Source organism: Schistocerca nitens, chromosome 1 (assembly GCF_023898315.1).
Source record: "Schistocerca nitens isolate TAMUIC-IGC-003100 chromosome 1, iqSchNite1.1, whole genome shotgun sequence".
NCBI classification, from domain to species: Eukaryota; Metazoa; Arthropoda; class Insecta; order Orthoptera; family Acrididae; genus Schistocerca; species Schistocerca nitens.
Window position 1 is genome coordinate 113,443,073 of NC_064614.1, and position 21,639 is coordinate 113,464,711.

The 21,639-nt window shown below is 43.4% G+C and overlaps 2 protein-coding genes across 2 annotated transcripts in view; one reads left to right on the forward strand and one right to left on the reverse strand.

Moving 5' to 3' along the window:
* LOC126242038 (transcription initiation factor TFIID subunit 13) overlaps nucleotides 1-21,639 on the forward strand; it is a 428,741-nt gene that overhangs the window by 305,604 nt on the left and 101,498 nt on the right. The window lies entirely within an intron of this gene.
* LOC126242075 (uncharacterized) overlaps nucleotides 1,371-21,639 on the reverse strand; it is a 90,727-nt gene continuing 70,458 nt past the window's right edge. Inside the window, exon 2 of the mRNA XM_049948059.1 lies at nucleotides 1,371-1,466. Within this exon, the coding sequence (XP_049804016.1) occupies nucleotides 1,441-1,466 (26 nt within the window). The 3' untranslated portion in view covers nucleotides 1,371-1,440. The remainder of the gene's footprint in view (nucleotides 1,467-21,639) is intronic.

Sequence of the window (21,639 nt, forward strand, 5' to 3'; positions counted from 1 at the left end):
AATTAAGGAAAACTGCCAGATGGATAGGAAAACAAATTAATCTATGAGTAAAGATGCGCAGGAGTTTGACGGTAATTTGAATAGGGTTTTCAAAACTAGGCTTCCAATGTGCTTGAAAAGGGAAGCTTGTGATCAGTGTGCATTAACCAGTTTTGTCTTGTAGTAGTGAGACACAAAGTCTGAATTAAATAACCATTCAAAAAACTGAATAGCTCAGTATAGCGCCTTTGTCCGCTCTTCCATCGAGTAGTGAAGACATGTATGTAGGAAATTAGGAAAAGAGACGAAACGGTTCTGTAAATAGAGTAGACTGTTATAATAATTTTGGGTGGCTCAAAAGCTTGGTACAAGTCTTTCAACGGGTCGCCACTTTAGTGTCCTTAACCTACCACACCCAAGGTTTCCTATCGGGGAAAGGGGACCTGCAGTTTGACGTAGAATCTGAGCCACGTGTAGCTCCTAGCGACTCCTCACATCGTTGAGAGGCGAATATTAGATTAAAGACAGACTGAAAATCATTTGATCTCAGCGTGAGGTCGGTTCCGTGAGTTCCAGTTTTTCAGGCACGCCCTTTACCACTGGGCCACCTGGCCCGACACAGAATCGAATAGAAGTCGTAGTTACGATCTAACGAAATATATATCTATGGGTAAGATAACGACCTGAGGGAAAGATGCGAACCACTGAAAGTCGTAATGCATGAAAAGGCCTAGAGGAGACAATTATCCAGCAGTGGAAGTGAAATTGCTGCTGCTGCTGATGATCATGATGATGAAAGCCATAAACTATATGTCATGGTCCGTGCTCTTCCTAGCGACCAAGTCGACGGTAAGACAGCTGAACATGGCGATAGATCTTTTAGGACCTTCCTGGCAGATTAAAACTGTGTGCCGGACCGAGACTCGAACTCGGCACCTTTGCCTTTCGCGGGCAAGTGCTCTACCATCTGAGCTACCCACAAGCACGACTCACACCCCATCCTCACAGCTTTACTTCTGCCTACATCTCGTCTGCTCGTTCTGTGCTTGGGTAGCTCAGATGGTAGAGCACTTGCCCGCGAAAGGCAAAGGTCCCGAGTTCGAATCTCGGTCCGGCACACAGTTTTAATCTGCCACGAAGTTTCATATCAGCGAACACCCCGCTGCAGAGTGAAAATCTTATTCTAGATCTTTTAGATTTTCTGAGATACGGTTCTTGTCTATCGAAAACTGACTCAGTTGCAGGGCGCTGCCCTTTCGTTTCTCGCCAGGCGTCTCCGCCCATTCCGCTGGGAAGTGGCGTCGCAGCCGAATCGCGTGCGGCTCGGGTCCCCAGGGTGAGGGAGTGGATTTTCCGTCACGGAAGCGGGCGTAAGTCCCCTGTTGTTGCGTAAGAAGGATTTCAGCACTCGCAATTCAGTACTTACGTAAAGGCGAAATGTCAAGTAGTCCGGGATGCAAGTCATACCGAAAGTTGATTGTACTTACCTGCAACAAACAAAAAACACATCTTAAACCATGGACAGATGAAATATGAGAAAAGAAATATGAAAAACTGTTAGAAGAAGAGTTATGATTTTTGTACTAGAGCAATGACGTATGAGAAATTGTACGAACAAAACATGAGAACACGAATTATGGAGTGGTAGGTACAGTAGAAGTGAAATTAGTGCAAACAATATGGGATGCAGGGAACCTTAAGGCTGTCGAAACACACAAAAAGTAAGAGACATAACAAAGAAATATAATAAAACAATCTCTAATGACAATTTATTCGGTACACGTACACAAATGTAAACAATATTTATCACTGCTTTATTCCCTTTTATATGTATTCCAAATCAGTATCGCATGACAAACAAGGTTTCATAGCAGAGTTAGCTAAAGCACCCTTGTTCAGTGTCTGTCGACCGGGAGGTAGCCCGTTCGAATTGGTTCAAATGGCTCTGAGCACTATGGGACTTAACATCTGAGGTCATCAGTCCCCTAGAACTTAGAACTACTTAAACCTAACTAACCTAAGGACATCACTCACATCCATGCCCGAGGCAGGATTCGAACCTGCGACCGTAGCAGCAGCGCGGTTCCTGACTGAAGGGCCTAGAACCGCTCGGCCGTTCGAATTATGTAACTGGAAGATAATTTTACCCACTAATCATTGTAAATGAAGTGCCGTACGGATGCTTACCTCCACACTGTGTCCCTCTGATCAACATTAAATTGTAAATCGCCATGCACAGTCTCATGAAGTGCGAGCATGTGTCACTGTCGATGACGATCCTTCCATTCAAAGTAATACCTTTAGCTCGCTGAATCCCTCTCAGATATTCAACAGGAGAAGCCGTAGACCCGCGCGGATAGCGTCAGCGCGCATCTTGTGGGATTCAGGGAGGTGCAGTGGCACCAAACCGAGTCCGTCTGGCGGATTAACGACGAGAGCGGGTTTGCCGGCCAACCTGGATGTGGTTTTTAGGCGGTTTCCCACGGCCGACCAGGTGAATACTGGCGTGGCACCCACATCCCATCTCAGTTATACGATTCGCAACATTTAGAAAACGTTCTCGCATTTCCGTAGGGATACTATCACACACAACAGTTAGGCTGCAGAAATTCCGTCATGTTGAAACGAAGGGCGGGGGGGGGGGGGGGGGGGCGGTGATCACAAGAAGGGCATCCAGTCAACCTCTATTACTAACACTGCCAAATCAACAGCAACATGCCTACTCCGTTAAGAAACGTGACTAGGTCAGGAGAAAGAAGAAGAAAGACGCGAGAAACCATTGTATCGGCACCTCTTCGTTTTGTCATCAACAATACACATGACAGTGTTCACCTACCTTTACATGGATACTTTGCAAAACACATGTAAGTGCCTGGCAGAGGGTTCATCGAACCACCTTCACAATAATTCTCTGTTATTCCAATCTCGAATAGCGTGCAGAGAAAACGAGCACCTATAACATTCCGTGCGAGCTCTGATTTCCCTTATTTTATTATGATGATCGTTTCTCCCTGTGTAGGTCAGCGGCAACAAAATATTTTCGCATTCGGAGGAGAAAGTTGGTGATTGAAATTTCGTGAGAAAATTCCGCCGGAACGAAAAAATGGCTCAAATGGCTCTGAGCACTATGGGACTTAACATCTTAGGTCATCAGTCCCCTAGAACTTAGAACTAGTTAAACCTAACTAACCTAAGGACATCACACACATCCATGCCCGAGGCAGGATTCGAACCTGCGACCGTAGCAGTGGCGCGGTTCCGGACTGAAGCGCCTAGAACCGCGAGACCACCAGGGCCGGCTCCGCCGCAACGAAAAATGCCTTTGTTTTAATGGTGTCCACCCCAAAACCTGTATCATGTCAGTAACACTCTCTCTCTTATTTTGCGATAATACAAAAGGTGCTGCTCTTCTCTCAACTTTCTCGATGCATTCCGTTAATCCTATCTGGTAAGGATCTCAGACCGCGCAGCAGTACTCCAAAAGAGGGCGGACAAGCGTAGTGTAGGCAGTCTTTTTAGTAGATCTGTCACATTTTCCAAGTGTTCTGCGAATAAAAGGCAGTCTTTGGTTTGCCTTCCCCACAACATTTTCTATTTGTTCTTTCCGATTTAAGTTGTTCTTAATTGTAATTCCTAGGTATTTAGGTGAATTTACGGCCTATACATTTGATTTATTTATCGTGTAATCGAAGTTTAACGTAATCCTATTAACATTCATCTGGATGACTTCACACTTTTCATTACTTAGGGTCAATTGCGAATTTTCGCACGATACAGATATCTTTTCTACATCGTTTTGCAATTTGTTTTGATCTTCTGATGACTTTATTAGATGATAAACGACAGCATCCTCTGCAAACAACCTAAGACGGCTGCTCAGAATTTCTTCTAAATCGTTTATATAGATGAGGAAAAGCAGACGCCTCATAACACTACCTTGGGGAACTCCAGAAATCACTTCTGTTTTATTCGATGACTTTCCGTCAATTACTGCGGACTGTGACCACTCTGACAAGAAATCACGAATTCAGACACATAACTGAGACGATATTCCATAAGCAGTTTACCGAATCAATTTGCAGTCCCTTCTCAACAACACTCAACACTTCGTGTTAGTAAAGAGCTAGTTGTGTTTCACAAGAACGATGTTTTGTAAATCTGTCTTGACTGTGTGTCAATAGACCGTTCTCTTAGAGGTAATTAATAATGTTCGAATATTTGTTCCAAAATCCTGCTGCCTATCGACTTTAATTATATGAGCCTGCAATTTAAGCTGTACATGAACACATCAGTTACCAGTACTGAAGGTTTACGCCTAAGTAACTAGTCTTCCCTGCCACTCTATTCTCAGTACGGAGTCTTGCATTCCTCCGCAATAAGACTACACTCAAATATACTGCAATAAAATCCCTTCTCTTAATCTCTTTCAGCACAGATAATCCTTCAAGATGGATTAACACAGAGCCTTTCACCTCAATACATGCTGTTCCCGCCATGTATCTCGAACATACGGCGATAACCTTCCAGTAGTAACATAATGACCGTATTACTAATGCAACCACTCACATTGACTCAACTAAGCAGTGTGCTTTGCACTATTAGGCTACTGTTTCTCGTCTCCGGATCTTGTGCAGCTTGAAATTATAGCGATTCCCAAGACAGCCTTCTAACCTAATGCAAGAAAGGTCAGTCAAATTCTAAACAACGACTTATAACTCAACATAAACAAAATGTGACACAAAAACTAATAATAGCGAAAAAAACAGGTTTACTTCGTGGTTGTAGAAAAAGCACTGTAAATGGTTCATATACAGGGTAGTCAGAAACAGTCTGAAAAGCTTATAAGGGCGTTGCAGGGTGGGCTGAGTTGAGAAACAGTTGTTAAGAAAAAAAATTCGATACGTTGTACCGTTTTCGATTTAATTAGAAGTAAATTTAGCCAGTCAACACTGTGCGCGTGCAAATACAAGCAGTCTGTCACAGGCGGTGTCGCCGATCGTGTTCTGCGTTTGTTTTCCTCAAACCGAACAAACGTAGCTATCACTTACGAAAAAAGACGCACATTTTAACACGTAACGAGCATCTGAACAAATGGTAACACACGGACCCACAGATGTCTGTGCGTTACCGCATTTTAGCGTGTGCAAGTGCTTTAATCTGCGTGCGGAACGACCTGATTGGCTAACTTCAATGATAATGAAATCGGATACGGCGTAACGAATAGATTTTTTTCTTAACAATAATTTCCCAGCGCAACCTACCCTGCAACACGCTTACAAGCTTTTCAGACTGTTTCTGACCACCCTATATGGAGTTTAGCAAGTAACGTGGAACACCCAAATATTTCATAAACGGTTCAAGTAATCGCAACAAAGATTTCGACTATTGCAATTTAGTAACTTGTACAGTATTTCGTGAAGATAATCAACCGCAGTGATGTAAGCGAAGGCAAAGCTGCTACCAATGTGTAGTTTCGTCTATATTGCCGCTTAACAATCGCGTATCGGCTTTGAAATTTTATGTGCCAGCAGATTTTAGCTCCGCTTTTAGCATATTGAATAACTATTTTGTCTGAAAACCAGTAACTTGTGCTTTCGGGAGAAACCGAAAGACGTTACAATACTATATTATCCTATAAAAATACTATAGTTGCTTCAGCATTTTAGCGGATGAAGTTACCAGTTTTGACCAAACAGAAAAATACCTCTCTGCATATCTTCGGTCTCCAGGAATCTAGTTTTGGTATTTTTCAATCATGTCTGAAGTATATACAAGTACGTTACGTCGGACCCGCTGTTTAAGGCGGTGGCAGGGCTGGAAAGGCCAGGATGAATCAAGAATTAATAATCACTTTACCCCTTTCCAATCACCTTACGGCTGTAATGACGTTTCATTAAGACGTCGTAAAAGTCTGACAGTGCGGAAAACAACTGTGTATTAATGCGTATGACATAAAATGTACCTTTAGAAACTCAGCATATTAGAAGAAGAATCGAAACTAAGTGGCAATTTAAGTCCGTATGTCTACGCTAATTGAATCTTACTTTAGACCGAGAGCTAACAGTTTTCTCACCGCAGCGCGATAATGGGAAGCTTTGGGCTGGACGTTAACTGCCTCTTTCAAGGCATTAATTTGCTCCATTCAGAGAGGAGAGAGAGAGATCGATAACTATGAAGCTAAAAGCGGCCATCCGGCGGAAGGTGAATCTTTATTAAGTGTTCCGTGGCCTTTCTTTACGCCGCGCCTCCACGGGAAAGCAGAAATAGCGCTTTCTGGTTTCGGGTTATCGGCCAGGACCCGAAACGCTTCGACCCAATCACCGAAGGCTTGAGATAGGGTGCCAGACGCCGCAGGAAGTTAGTGAAGCGACTGATAAGACGACACAGGAATATCCCTAGTATCGCCGCAGCGAAGTTAAACAACCTGGCGGGCGACAAAAGTGACAGCCGAGCCTCACCCAGTCGCAGCTGGCGTTACGTCCGGACCGGGAGGAAAAACGCCATTCTCGTTCTGATAGAGCTATGGCGCCTTAGTGCTCATGAACAGAGTAAGACTCCACAGTAAAAAGCACATGCCACAAGCACGGTAGGTTGTGTGGCTAAACGTATCAGTATTTATGAATGCTTCTGTACGTGGCCAAGCATCTTCCTTTTGTCCATATATCTGTTGTGCTGGTGGTGGTGGTGGTGGTAGTGGTGATGGTCTACAGCTCGAAGACTAGTTTGATGCAGCTCTCCATCCAAGTCTATCTTATACAACACTCTTTACTCTCTGAATAACTACTGCAAACTGTATTCGTTTTTTGGTCACCCACCACAGTCACCTCCCCCCTCCCCCACAATTGCCTCCGAAACTAAATGTATGATTCCTTCATATTTCAGTAACTGTCTCATCGACAGATATATTCTTTTGATCACGCTATTCCACAAATTCTATTCAGCACCTACCCATTTAATCTCAAATATTCTTCTGTAGCGCTACATTTCAAAAACTTTTTTCCTTGTCTGAAATGCTTATCGTCCACGCTTCACTTCCATACATGGCTACACTCCAGACAAATACCTTCAGAAAACATTTCCCAACACTTAAATTTATATTCGTTGTCAACAAATTTCTCTTCTTCAGAAACTGTTTTTCTTGCCAGTGGCATTCTACATTTTATATCGTCTCTACTTCGGCCATCAGGTATTTTGCTGTCCAAATAACGAAACTCATCTACTGCTTTAAGAGTCTCATTTCCTAATTTAATGCCCTCAACATCACCTGATTTAATTCGACTACATTCTATTATCCTTGTTTCGATTTTGCTGATGTTCATCTTATATCCTCCTTTCAAGACACAGTCCATTCTCTTCAACTGATCCACCATGTTCTCTGCTGTCTTCGACTACATTACAATGCCATTGGCAAAACTTAAAGTTTTTATTTCATCTGTAATTTTTTTTCTCTCGGTACCTTTACTGCTTGCCCACTGCACAGACTAGATAACATCGGGATACGCTACAATCCTATATGTATAGGATATTTAGTACCTACGGTATCTAATGCCTATAGGAAAGGAGAGAATGGTAGAAAGAGGGAGATAGGGGTAATGTGTTCTCATAATCATTACGACATTTCAAACGGCAGTTCCAAGTAACTTCAAAAGTTTCCTGAATCGGGATGCCCATCTTATAATCTTCTCCTGAGTGAGATGACGCAATCAAGGCACTGGACACATATTCGGGAGGAGAGTTCACATCTTCATCGATCCTTAAGGATATTTTCTGTCAGTTTCAACAAGTAAACTGTTTCATAAATAAAAATCTAAGACAGACATACTTTCACTTTGTCAACACTAAGCAGGTAACACTTTCGTACATTCTGAAAAATAGTGTTTGAATGGTAATGAACAGGATCTCGGTTTCTTCGGCATCATCACGCGACAACTGAATCTTGCAAGCAGTTTCCGTTTCGACTCTGCTAAATTAAGTTTCCTCTTCTGCGTGACCTATAAACGTAATACTTTCCTTTGCAAACACTCTATATGTCATCATGTGCGCCGGCCGCTGTGACCGAGCGGTTCTAGTCACTTCAGTCCGGAACCGCGCTGCTGCTACGGTCGCAGGTTCGAATCCTGCCTCGGGCATGGATGTTTGTGATGTCTTTAGGTTAGTTAGGTTTACGTAGTTCTAAGTTCTAGGGGACTGATGACCTCAGATGTTAAGTCCCATAGTGCTCAGAGCCATTTTTGAACCATCATCATGTGCGTTCGATATAAAGTAATATCTGTAATTTGCACATTTCATCTGCGTTCGTGACATTCAGTTTTCACCTGACGAAGGCCAGAAAAGCTGAAAGACGGTTCATGAGGAAATAAGTAACTGTTTGCAGAACATTAGGGAAGCCTTTCCTATGTAGTATTGTTCTGTTCTGTCAAGCAAGGATGAGAAATTCAATTAATGATAATTTTAATTTATCCATAAAAGGCTGTGACTGTGAAAGACTCTGCGTCTGTCAGCCACTTTAATGAGATTTGCAGAGTATTGATGTAGATGTAGAATGGATTTGTTTGCTATAAAATAATATTTACTGCTGCCAGTCACTACTGTCCTTTATTTTCAACACAAGGCGTTTCGGGAAATTATTCCCGTTATCAAGTGCGTTTTTGGTGTAATGTAACATGTTTAGGGGTACTGTTTGTGGTGCGTGAGCTGCCACGTCATTTTGGTACCTTTACTGTAAAATAAACACGTACCATTTTTTAATTAATAATGTATACTTCTCTATAGATAACGGCGAATTTGGAAATACGTTTTACTTATGAATTTCTTGTTGTCCTCTTACGAAGAAATTAGAAAGTTTCTGTAGAGAATGACACGTAATTATAAAATTGTGTGTTTGTATTACATTAATTGCGCTAGAATAATGCAGTGTCTCACGAATATCACATATAAAAGTGTCATACATCAAAAACGTACTCAATAATGGAACTGAATTTCTCGACGAGAAGTATTATTTGCGCGGCTGGAACATGTACAACGGCATTTCTTACATGTTTACAATTTGTGACGCTTTCTGTAGTTCCGATCCTGTTTTTGATGTCTTTTGGACTGTGCTGTATACTGTAGAATGGAACTGTGAGAAGTCGCTTAAACCTCGACAAGGGCAACAACCTACTGGTGTCTTTTATTTATGTTAAACATGACTTCCGTACGCTCAACATTATTTTATATCAGGGTACCATGGAATGACTTAAAGTATTGAAAACAGTGTTTGCCTGTTGAGGCATTTGCACGGATGGCAGCCTATGTGTTTAGTATCTGTTGCCACTTTTATTTTCTTTGTAGGCCAATCTGAAGATGCCTTAAACAAAGCGAAACACGGTGTTCGCAAAATATAATAAAGCATGTTTTGCAGTCAAGACTGTTTATCTCTTTAAAACATTTATCACTGGTTGCTGTGTAGCCCCTCCATGAATTGGAAGAAGTTCGATAACAGAAATTATATCCTTAAACGCGTCATTCAGAAATAATTTTATAACAAATAAAACTAAAGATGAAGATAAAATCTTTTGGCCGGGTCACGTTCGTCTAAGAAATTTTTCCTCACAGAGCGACGTTTCGACCTACCTGCTGGCACCTTCTTCAGGGTCCTCGGTTGTACCTGTGGTGTGCCAGGAACAGCAGAAAATCCTGAAGAAGATTGCAGCAAGGGGATCGAAACTGCGATCTGCGCGGAAGAAATTCTAAGAGTCATTCGACACGGTTTCATGACCTAGACTTTTTACCTGCAGTGACAACGGCAAAGAATGCCTGCAGACTTACATAACGCCAAAGGTACCTACAAGTTGGTTGTGATAACGAATTACTGTAAAAAGTATTTATTAATTTTAACACTCAAGGACAAGTGACAGCCAAAGAAGGATCATTAGGGTTTAGCGTGCCGTGGACAGCGAGGTCTTTACAGAGTACAAGCTGGGAGACGGGGAAGGCTTTTCAAAGAAAATCGCCCAAATCTCGACAGCTGGACGGGGATTTGACTGCCGGCCATCAGGTGTGAGTTATGAGCGTTAACCACTGCGCCACCTAGCTCGGTGCCGGCCGGGGTGGCCGAGAGGTTCTAGGCGCTACAGTCTAGAACCGCGCCACCGCTACGGTCGCGGGTTCGAATCCTGCCTCGGGCATGGATATGTGTGATGTCCTTAGGTTAGTTAGGTTTAAGTAGTCCTAAGCTCTAGGGGACTGATGGCCTCAGATGTTAAGTCCCATAGTGCTCAGAGCCATTTGAACCATTTTTGAACCTGTTGTTGTGGTCTTCAGCCCTGAGACTGGTTTCATGCAGCTCTGCAGGCTACTCTATCCTGTGCAAGCTTCATCTCCCAGTACTTACTGCAACCTACATCCTTCTGAATCTGCTTAGTGTATTCATCTCTTGGTCTCCCTCTACGATTTTTAACCTCCACGCTGCCCTCCAGTACCAAATCGGTGATCCCTTGATGCCTCAGAACATGTCCTACCAACCGACCCCTTCTTCTAGTCAAGTTGTGCCACAAACTCCTCTTCTCCCCAATTCTATTCAATACCTCCTCGTTAGTTATGTGAACTACCCATCTAATTTTCAGCATTCTTCTGTAGCACCACATTTCGAAAGCTTCTATACTCTTCTTGTCCAAACTATTTATCATCCAGAAACGCTTTCCTTGCCATTGCCAGTCTACATTTTATATCCTCTCCGACCATCATCAGTTATTTTGCTCCCCAAATAGCAGAACTCCTTTACTACTTTAAGTGTCTCATTTCCTAATCTAATTCCCTCAGCATCACCTGACTTAATTCGACTACATTCCATTCTCCTCGTTTTGCTTTTGTTGATGTTCATCTTATATCCTCCTTTCAAGACACTGTCCATTCCGTTCAACAGCTCTTCCAAGTCCTTTGCTGTCTCTGACAGAATTACAATGTCATCGGCGAACCTCAACTTTTTTATTTCTTCTCCATGGATTTTAATACCTACTCCGAATTTTTCTTTTATTTCCTTTACTGCTTGCTCATATACAGATTGAATAATATCGGGGACAGGCTACAACCCTTTCTCACTCCCTTCCCAACCGCTGCTTCCCTTTCATGTCCCTCGACTCTTATAACTACCATCTGGTTTCTGTACAAATTGTAAATAGCTTTTCGCTCCCTGTATTTTACCCCTGCCACCTTTAGAATTTGAAAGAGAGTATTCCTGTCAACATTGTCAAAAGCTTTCTCTAAGTCTACAAATGCCAGAAATGTAGGTTTGCCTTTCCTTAATCTATTTTCTGAGATAAGTCGTAGGGTCAGTATCGCATAGCTCGGTGAAAAACATCGAGTAGGGCAACCAAGCGCAAGCTTACTGCTTACTGTATCGCCAGCGGCATTCCACCAGTAATTAAAACAAGGCCTGAAGGCTGTCGGCGTAGCCGAGGCGCTATCGCGCGGTCATCGAGTGCGCGGCCAGAGCCAAGACGTGTTCCCCAGAGGGATGAGTCTCGCAGAAAGCGGCGAACAGCACCGCACTGGGAGGGGGGGAGGGGGGGGGGAGAGAGGCGCTGAAACCCATTCCGTGTCGGTGGCGCTATCTGCGCCGTTTATCTGTGGGCGCGCGCCTCCTTAATGAGCGGCCAGCGGCCGCAGCTCGTGGGCGAGTTGACCCACAAAACGCTGCGGCCTCAGTGGGACCACCGGCAGAGTTGGTGGGCGCTGCGATGCCAAGCCTGTGGGACGGCGCTCAGCGCTGCCTTGTACTCGTTCCATGATCAGCTGTGACCTTTCGATGCTGTGTATCTGTTCTAAATACAACTGGAGACATAGGCGCGAGATTCAGAGCTGTACTCTTTAGTCTGCTTTGGTATTTACAGGATGACACTGGAAGCACTGGAAAGGAAGGCAGTGGAAAAAGAAAAGCAGAGTACAGGAGACGTACTATGGAAGTCTGAGTTCTATGAAAGTGGGAAATGAAAAGGCAGATTGGTTCCAGCAAACAAGTGGTAAGAAACAGGGCAGCGTATTGTCACCTCTCCTCTCAATTGTGGTGTTGGATGAGGTAATGACTAAAGTCACAGAAAAAACTGGAGAAGACAAGATGAGAGCAATTGTGTTCACGGATGACTTGATCTAGGGAAACATGGAGAAGGAGATTCACGAAGAGTTGGATACTTACGAAGAAACTGTGAGACAGTATAGAATGAAATTTAAGGTCAACAAACGGTAGATCGTGGTTACAAGTAGAAAGAAAGATATACCAACAAGCGGAATTAGGATTGGAGGCGAACAACTGAAGAAGGTGAAAAGTGTCAACTACTTGGGAAGTCTAATAGAGGAAAATGCAAGAAATGAGAAAGAGATCATTGAACATGGCAGAGACGCAGAAGCATTCCTCCGAAGTCTTAGAAGCCAGGTTTGAAACAAAGACGTCCCACAAAAAAACCAAAGAACTTTTATGCGTCACTGCATCCTAATACTGACTTAGGCAACTAAAGCAACGGTAAAGAAGAAAAGAGATGGAAGCAGATTAAAGGCATGTGAAATGAACTTCTTCAGGAGTAGGATAGGAGTAACAAGGAGTGATAGGATGAGGAATGAAAGGGTAAGGGAAACAGTGAAAGAGGAACCATTGAAGAGCAGGGAAGAAACGTCAGGGCACATAAAGAGAATGGAATACAAAAGGATTCCCAAGAAGATAAACGAAATGGAGATGAGATGGAAAGGACCAAGAGGAAGACCTAGGGATAGATGGCTGAAAGGTGTGGAGGAGTGTGTTGAAAAAAGAGGCAAGGACTGCACCAGAGTGAACACAGAAAAATGGTAGTAAAACGCGTTGGATGGCGAGGCTTATATTCCAAACAGATCTAGCCTGGGGCTCGGAAGATGTTGATGATGACCATGGATCCTTACAATAACGTAAAAACATCAACCAGCCACTGTTAATAATGCGATTTATTAGGGTTTCGAACCGACAGATACATGCTCAGACAGCTGTTCACGTTTAGAACTGTTTACTGCTGTATATCTGTGGTCAAAGTTCGTAGGGGTGGTGGTGCTCTTCAGCAAAAAACGATGTAACAAAAAAGGACTATTTTATTGTAAACGAACCCAACAACGAATCATAATGACGCGAACGATAGGTAAGAACTGAATTAGTTCTGTGTTACTTACATAGAAAATCTTTAGTCTTTTTATTATATTGTTGACTGCTTTCGAAATCGTGCATATGTCGCCGAATGTGAGGTAAGATTTAACGATATCTGAACTTCGTAAAAGCAGATAGTGTAGAGCACCTTCCACACGTGGCTAAGTATTTCGACCGCAACTCTGCTTTTACTCAAAGATGGCGACTTACAAAGACAAAATTCAAAGACTGCGTGTCAGAGAAGTTAAAATATGCACGTGCATATTACCAGGGAAAATTCGCGGGGCTCAGATGTCATAGAATAAGCAATATACGAGGATGTGCTGAAAAGTAATGCCTCCGAATTCGCTATTCTGTTCTTAATATGGGCTGAGAGTTTGCCCACATATGGAGCACTTTCTCATTCAGCATGACAATACTAGACCACACACGGGTGCTGCAGCATCTGCCTCGGTTTTACTTGTCATCGATCATCCTCCATACAGTTCCGAGTTGGCCCCATTCGACTTACATCTGTTTTCAAAAGCCGCGCGGAATTAGCCGAGCGGATGCCGGCACGGTAGCTCAGCGTGTTCGGTCAGAGGGCCTCTTGCCCTCTGTAATAAAAAAACTGAGTCAAGGAATCAACGATCAACTTGAACGGATGTCCTATGACGTCCGCCTAGACCAAACGCAACGAACATTACCGAAAAAAAAAAAAAATAGCGGTCTGGGCGCTGCGCTGCAGTCGTGGACTGTGCGGCTGCTCCCGGCGGAGGTTCGAGTCCTCCCTCGGGCATGGGTGTGTGTGTTTGTCCTTAGGATAATTTAGGTTAAGTAGTGTGTAAGCGTAGGGACTGATGACCTTAGCAGTTAAGTCCCATAAGATTTCACACACATTTGAACATTTTTTGTTTTTTTTGGTTGGTTGGTTTTTGGGGAAGGAGACCAGACAGCGTGGTCATCGGTCTCATCGGATTAGGGAAGGATGGGGAAGGAAGTCGGCCGTGCCCTTTCAGAGGAACCATCCCGGCATTTGCCTGGAGTGATTTAGGGAAATCACGGAAAACCTAAATCAGGATGGCCGGACGCGGGATTGAACCGTCGTCCTCCCGAATGCGAGTCCAGTGTCTTACCACTACGCCACCTCGCTCGGTGTTTTTTTTTTTTTTTTTTTTTTTTTTTTTTCAAAACTTAAAGAACACCTTCGAGGCACTTTGATAGTTATGAAGCGATGCAAGCAAAGATGAGGTTGTGGCTCCGTCAACAAAGTCAAACATTCTACAGTTATCAACGAAGTGGTCCCTCGTTGGGAGAAATGTGTTCGTCACAAGGGTGACTATGTTGAGAAATAATTATGCAGACTTGAAGAATAGAGATGCAGAATGCCAACAAAGTTTGTTTTATTTAGAAGGCTTTAGAAATTTTCACAAAAAAATATCGGAGGCATTACTTTTCAACGCGCCCTCGCACTTTGAATGAGCATTAATTGTAACTAGCGTAAAGTAACGAAGGAAGTCTGTTAATCGTAAAGATAATACGGAAACTTGTGTTCAGTTAAATTTCGTGAAAGGCAGGAAATTATAAAACCTGCTTGTGCAAATGTTATGGAGGTAGGTATTATTACAGCTTCCAAGCAATTTACTTCACGATAGTGACTATATATTACATACCAAATAGACAATTTGTGAGATAGAATTTTACATTTACTGCTGTTGTGAGAGTGGACACTATATTTATGTTGGAAGTCTAAATTAAATTAACTCTTGCATTAACTTATGAATATGATTACAAGAATTAGCAGGAAGACGTATTTGAGGAAATGAGCAAGTCCCTAATATACACCATCATTAACTGTGGCAGTCTTGTTGTGTTTGCTTTATAGTGAGAACTAACATTTATTTATTTGTACATAGCCACAGTATCACCACGTTAGTTTTCGACAAAAAAGCCCCTTTTTTGCCGTACGCTATTATGCAAACAATGGTCAATCAGCCAAAGAAATGCTCCATCTTTTCGGTGGAAAGCTGATGTAGAAAAGGAACAGTCGTGTTTGCTTTAACTGTTTGTACCGGGTAGCAGCCAGCTCCTGGAATAGTCTTGGTTCTTCCAGAGGCCATATTTCCATTTTCGACCATTTCGCAACGCACAATTGGTGCTATTAAGACAGTGCACGAAGAGACGTGCTCCCTATGAGATATATTCGGAACAATAAACAGAATTTATCTTTTCTTTCCTTGTTCGTCCTTGTGTTTTTTTGTTTTTTTTTTTTCCCCTAATGGGTAACTTCAAATTATACATACATCAAAAAAAGTTTTGCATCACCCCGGTTCCCAGAACTCCTGAAGACAGACGTTGACTGTGGATATTGTATCACAGAGACAGTCCCTTTGACTGTTCAGAGATGTAACTAATTCCACCCTAAGATGTAAACAACCATGCATGTGCAGTGCCTATTAGACGGAAGGGGTCCGACAGTCGATCAGTTCCAGTCATTCCACCAGGAAGGAAGTACACGGCTCGTGTTGTCTGTAGTTCAACCATGCCTAGATGGTCAATACCGCGGCTCGATCGCGTCCGCATTGTCACTTTGTGCCAGGAAGGGCTCTCAACAAGGGAAGTGTCCAGGCGTCTCGGAGTGAACCAAAGCGATCTTGTTCGGACTCGGAGGAGATACAGAGAGACAGGAACTGTCGACATGCCTCGCTCAGGCCGCCCAAGGACTACTACTGCCTTGGATGACCGCTACCTACGGATTACGGCTAGGAGGAACCCTGACAGCAACGCCACCATCTTGAATAACGATTCTCGTGCAGCCACAGGACGCCCTGTTACGACTCAAATTGTGCGCAATAGGCTGCATGATGCGCAACTTCACTCCCGACGTCCATAGCGAGGTCCATCTTTGCAACCACGACACCATGCAACGCGGTACAGATGGGTCCAACAACATGCCGCATGGACCGCTCATGACTGGCATCACATTCTCTTCACCTATGAGTGTCGCATATGCCTTCAACCAGCCAATCACCGGAGACGTGTTTGGAGGCACCCCGTTCAGGTTGAACGCCTTAGACACACTATCCAGCGAGTGTAGCAAGGTGGAGGTTCCCTGCTGTTTTCGGGTGGCATTATGTGGGGCCGACGTACGCCGCTGGTGGTCATGGAAGGCGCCGTAACGGCTGTACGATACGTGAATGACATCCTCCGACCAATAGTGCAACCATATCGGCAGCAGCTGGCGAGGCATTCGTCTTCATGGACGACAATTCGCGCCCCCATCGTGCACATCTTGTGAATTACTTCCTTCAGGATAACAACATTGCTCGACTAGAGTAGCCAGCATGTTCTCCAGACATGAACCCTATCGAACATGCACTGCGATCGTTTGAAAAGGGCTGTTTATGGACGACATGACCCACCAACCACCACCCTGAGGAATCTACACCGAATCGCCGTTGAGGAGTGGGATAATCTGGACAAACAGTGTCTTGTTGAACTTGTGGATAGTATGCCACGACGGCTACAGGCACACATCAATGCAAGAGGACGTGCTACTGGGTATTACACGTACCGGTGTGTACAGCAATCTGGACCACCACCTCTGGAGGTCTCGCTGTATGGTGGTACAACATGCCATGTGTGGATTTCGTGAGCAATAAAAAGGACAGAAATGAGATGTTTGTGTTGATCTCTGTTACAATTTCCTGTACAGGTTCCGGAATTCTCGGAACCGAGGTGATGCAAAACTTTTTCTGATGTGTGTATATTGGGTTAGGGAAGGGGTGGGAGGGGTGGATACGTGAAAGACCCACCCTACCCCTCCAGAACCGTCAGCAACGTCTAAACTCATTGTCAGTATCTCCTTGTTTCATCGAACTCCCTCCACGAAAAAGATATGTCTGTTTGCTTCGATGTCACGTCTAATACGCTACTTCGTTATTTAACGTCATCCGTATTTTTACACTCTTGTGATTCTAGTAAGAGTCCGTGTGTCAGTGGTAATACCTACAGACAGATGTGTGAGGACCACACGTTCACACTTTTATTCGGACAGACAGGTGCGCCTGACGCCCGCGTAACAAGCGCCAGACCAGTTGTCCTCACCCAAAAAATTAAACAGCCGTTATAACGGGTTATGGCTTCATCTTTTACGCGTCGGCAACGAAAACCGCTCTGGAAACAGCCTTATCCTATTCTGATAGGCAGGAAATGGAATATGTTTTATGCGTTATTGTATTCAGATAAAAGTGAACGACTTTTAATTTTGAGCAGATTCTCTCATCTAGAGACGGGCTATATTTTGATAACTTTTATAGGTCTGTTTGTGTGTCACGTGGGCCTCTTTAAACACTTTAATTTGTATAATAGTGAGGGCTTTCTTAGACGTAGTCAGTCATCATAGCATTGAGTATTCGTACCATGTCATTGCATTTCTTCCAACGTCTCGAAACTTTGTCTTCCTCCGATGTTGATTAGGTTGCTAGGTTACACTGGAGGGTCTTTTTTTTTTATTACGATACGTTTGCCTTTCCACCAGAAACTACTTTAGGAGATAATCGATGAATGTTTCAGTGCTGCTCTGCACTCTGATTGCCAATGTACTATAAAATTTAAGGTTATTGGGAAGTGGGTTAAGAATGTATACAGCATTATACAGGTTGTTACAAAAAGGTACGGCCCAACTTTCAGGAAACATTCCTCACACACAAAGAAAGAAAATATGTTATGTGGACATGTGTCCGGAATCACTTACTTTCCATGTTAGAGCTCATTTTATTACTTCTCTTCAAATCACATTAAGCTTGGAATGGAAACACACAGCAACAGAACGTACCAGCGTGACTTCAAACACTTTGTTACAGGAAATGTTCAAAATGTCCTCCGTTAGCGAGGATACATGCATCCACCCTCCCTCGCATGGAATCCATGATGCGCTGATGCAGCCCTGGAGAATGGCGTATTGTATCACAGCCGTCCACAATACGAGCACGAAGAGTCTCTAATTTGGTACCGGGGTTGCGTAGACTAGAGCTTTCAAATGCCTCCATAAATGAAAGTCAAGAGGGTTGAGGTCAGGAGAGCGTGGAGGCCATAGAATTGGTCCGTCTCTACCAATCCATCGGTCACCGAATCTGTTGTTGAGAAGCGTACGAACACTTCGACTGAAATGTGCAGGAGCTCCATCGCGCATGAACCACATGTTGTGTCGTACTTGTAAAGGCACATGTTCTAGCAGCACAGGTAGAGTATCCCGTATGAAATCATGATAACGTGCTCCATTGAGCGTAGGTGGAAGAACATGGGGCCCAATCAAGACATCACCAACAATGCCTGGCCAAACGTTCACAGAAAATCTGTGTTGATGACGTGATTGCACAATTGCGTGCGGATTCTCGTCAGCCCACACATGTTGATTGTGAAAATTTACAATTTGACCACGGTGGAATGACGAAACTAAAATGAGCTCTAACATGGAAATTAAGCGTTTCCGGACACATGTCCACATAACATATTTTCTTTATTTGTGTGTGATGAATGTTTCCTGAAAGTTTGGCCGTACCTTTTTGTAACACCCTGTATATAGTGTGTAAGTGGAGGGGAGGGGGGGGGGGGGCGGCGTGCGCGTTGCCTGCAGGTGTTTTGCGGTCTGCATTGGAACGGCACACTACAGAAACAGGAGAAGCGAAATCGGCGAAGCTCAAGATTCCTGGCTGTCCATCCGTCGTTCTTCTATAGTGTGTGGCGATGTACGGGATGGTTTCTTAAAGAAAAACAAGATTTATTTCCTCTTCCCCTTGTGTCTCCACACTTAGCTACGTTTCTCTCTGTTCATAGAAGGACCATCTTTTATCCATTTATCATTTGGTACTGACCATCGAAATAATACGTATACTGCACTGATTTCATTGTATGTCTGCAGCGGAATATTCAATGGATGTTTTATAAATATACGATTACTAATCGAGGTGGATTTCGACTTCACCCATTTCTACGCGAATAATCACCGCATAGTACTTGTTACGTAAGAATTATAAAGTTTGATAGTTTTTATTTTTTTACGAGTTTCGTGTTGATAATATTTATTATTACTTTATGTTGTTACTAAGCACCTGTTCCGCATCCAGCGTGGTGGCGAAGGAGAAGGGAGAGGGGGTGGGGAGGATTTCTAGTCAGGTTTCATTCCTATAAGAGGGTCGCACGTTTTATCTGATTCCTCTGCTAAAATATGTTCGCCTTGGATAGCCGTGAATGATGCGTAATTCTTAGCTCCGTCAGGAAGCACAAAGCAACAAAATTTAAACATGTACTCTGTGTACCAGAGGCGAATGCGGATACATAAAAACAGCAAGGCCGGCCGTTGTGGCCGAGCGGTTCTAGGAGCTTCAGTCCGGAACCGCGCTGCTGCTACGGTCGCAGGCTCGAATCGTGCCTCGGGCATGGATGTGTGTGATGTCCTTAGGTTGGTTAGGTTTAAGTAGTTCTAAGTGTAGGGGAATGATGACTTCAGACGTTAAGTCCCATAGTGATTAGAGCCATTTGAACCATTTTTTGAAAAACAGCAAGCGAGAAAATATTTGTGTCAGTGCAGTCTGCAAAATTTCGAGCACCTGTGTGTAGAAGAACGCATGGAAATAATGTAGGAGCCATAAAACTTATCACTGAAGTTGCTTTAAATAAAGGGAAACTCATCTCGGCAAATAAGAATTTATTACAGCAGCAAAATACAGAATTACTTCCTTATTAATTGCAGTAAGGCGACTGCAGTGAGAGGTCTTAAAAACAAAACGACAACATTTAGAGACCATTTACTAGGCGACAGAACGAAGCGTCGCTGCTTTCTTCCAGTAAACTTCCTGGTACGATAAAGACAAAGCGTGCGATCTTATCTTTACTACTCGCTGCTCTAGCTTTCCCAGACGACCTTCAGTGTGACTGCAGGTTTCCCCTACAATTGCAGGGTAGTATGAATCGTAGAATGGAGAGAATTGGAACATATTGTTTACTGTAACGCAGGTCGTGTTTTTGGTTACTAGTAGCAAAGCAAGCAATAAAAATGTAGGCTTTTTCTTCTCCATAACGAAGCCAAAATAATAATCAAGCGTTATGATTTACCACATCAAAATCAGTTAATTTTGTGAAAAACGCCATATGCAGAGCCAAAAGTCAATTACGAGTATTTATGCGTTCTATTAAGGAACTTTATTAGCATTGCCACAATAATGATTATGGTGTCTTGCAATGACACTTGAGTGACGCTGGGCATTCGTTCTGGAATGCTTTGCACGTACGTTGATTTTATCCGACCTTTTTATAAAAAATCACTGTTCATTTATTCACCGGGTCAAAAATGGCTCTGAGCACTATGGGACTTAACATCTGAGGTCATCAATCCCCTAGATCTTAGAACTACTTAAACCTAATTAACCTAAGGACATCACACACATTCATGCCCGAGTCAGGATTGGAACCCAGACTGCAGCGCCTAGAATCGCTCGGCCACAGCGGCCGGCTTCATCGGGTCACATTTGGGCCTTAACCAGAAAATTTCAAGAGCAGTGGACGAGAAAGAAATTATGTTTCTATCTGCTTCCACTTTCAGCAAGACAATACGCTGATTATCGTTGTTAATACAACTTTTCTTGAGTCATCGGTGGTGTGATTGGTTTGATGCGGCTTCACCTGCGCTATCCTCTTCATTTCAGAGTACAATTTGCACCCTGGGATCTCAATTATTTGTCGGATGCATTCAAATTTCTGTCTTCCCCTAAAGTTTTTTCCCTCTAAAGCTCCCTCTGGTACCATAGATGTTATTCCCTGATGCAACCCACGTTCTATCATCCTGTTCCTTCTTCAAGTCAGTGTTTTCCATATATTCCTTTCCTCGCTGATTCTGCGGAGAACCTACTCACTCCTTACCTTATCAGTCCACTAATTATCAAATTTCTTCTGTAGCAGCCCATTTCAAACGCTTCGCTTCTCTTCTCTTCTGTTCCGGACAAACCGAACTCAATTTCCGCAATTCTGGAAAGCCAGTAATGTTGTGTTCAGAAGCATGTCACCACAGGAAGATTGTAACAAAATCCAAGGAGACCTGTAGAGTAGAGATCTTTCTGGCCTCGGAATGAATTGCAGTTGCTAATAAATTCAGAACAGTGACTTATTGCAGCTTCAGTGACTTACATAACCGGGATTTTTGAAGAAATTAATATTCCATCACGGCGTAACATCAAGAGCACGTTCCGACAGACGTACATAAAGCATATTAAACAGACCCAAATGTTTCTCCAACGCTCCACAGATCGAGATGTCTAAAAACATATACAGGGTGGTCAGAAACAATCTAAAACACTTGTAAGGGTGTTCCAGGGTAGATTGTGCTGGAAAATAACAGTTAAGAAATAATTCAATATGTTGCGCCGTTGTCGAGTTAGCATTAAAAGCCAATGAGGCCGTTGTAAGCGCAAATTCAATCGGCCCGCCAGAGACGGTGTCACCAAACGTGTCATTCGTTTGGTTTCCCAAAACCGAACAAGATA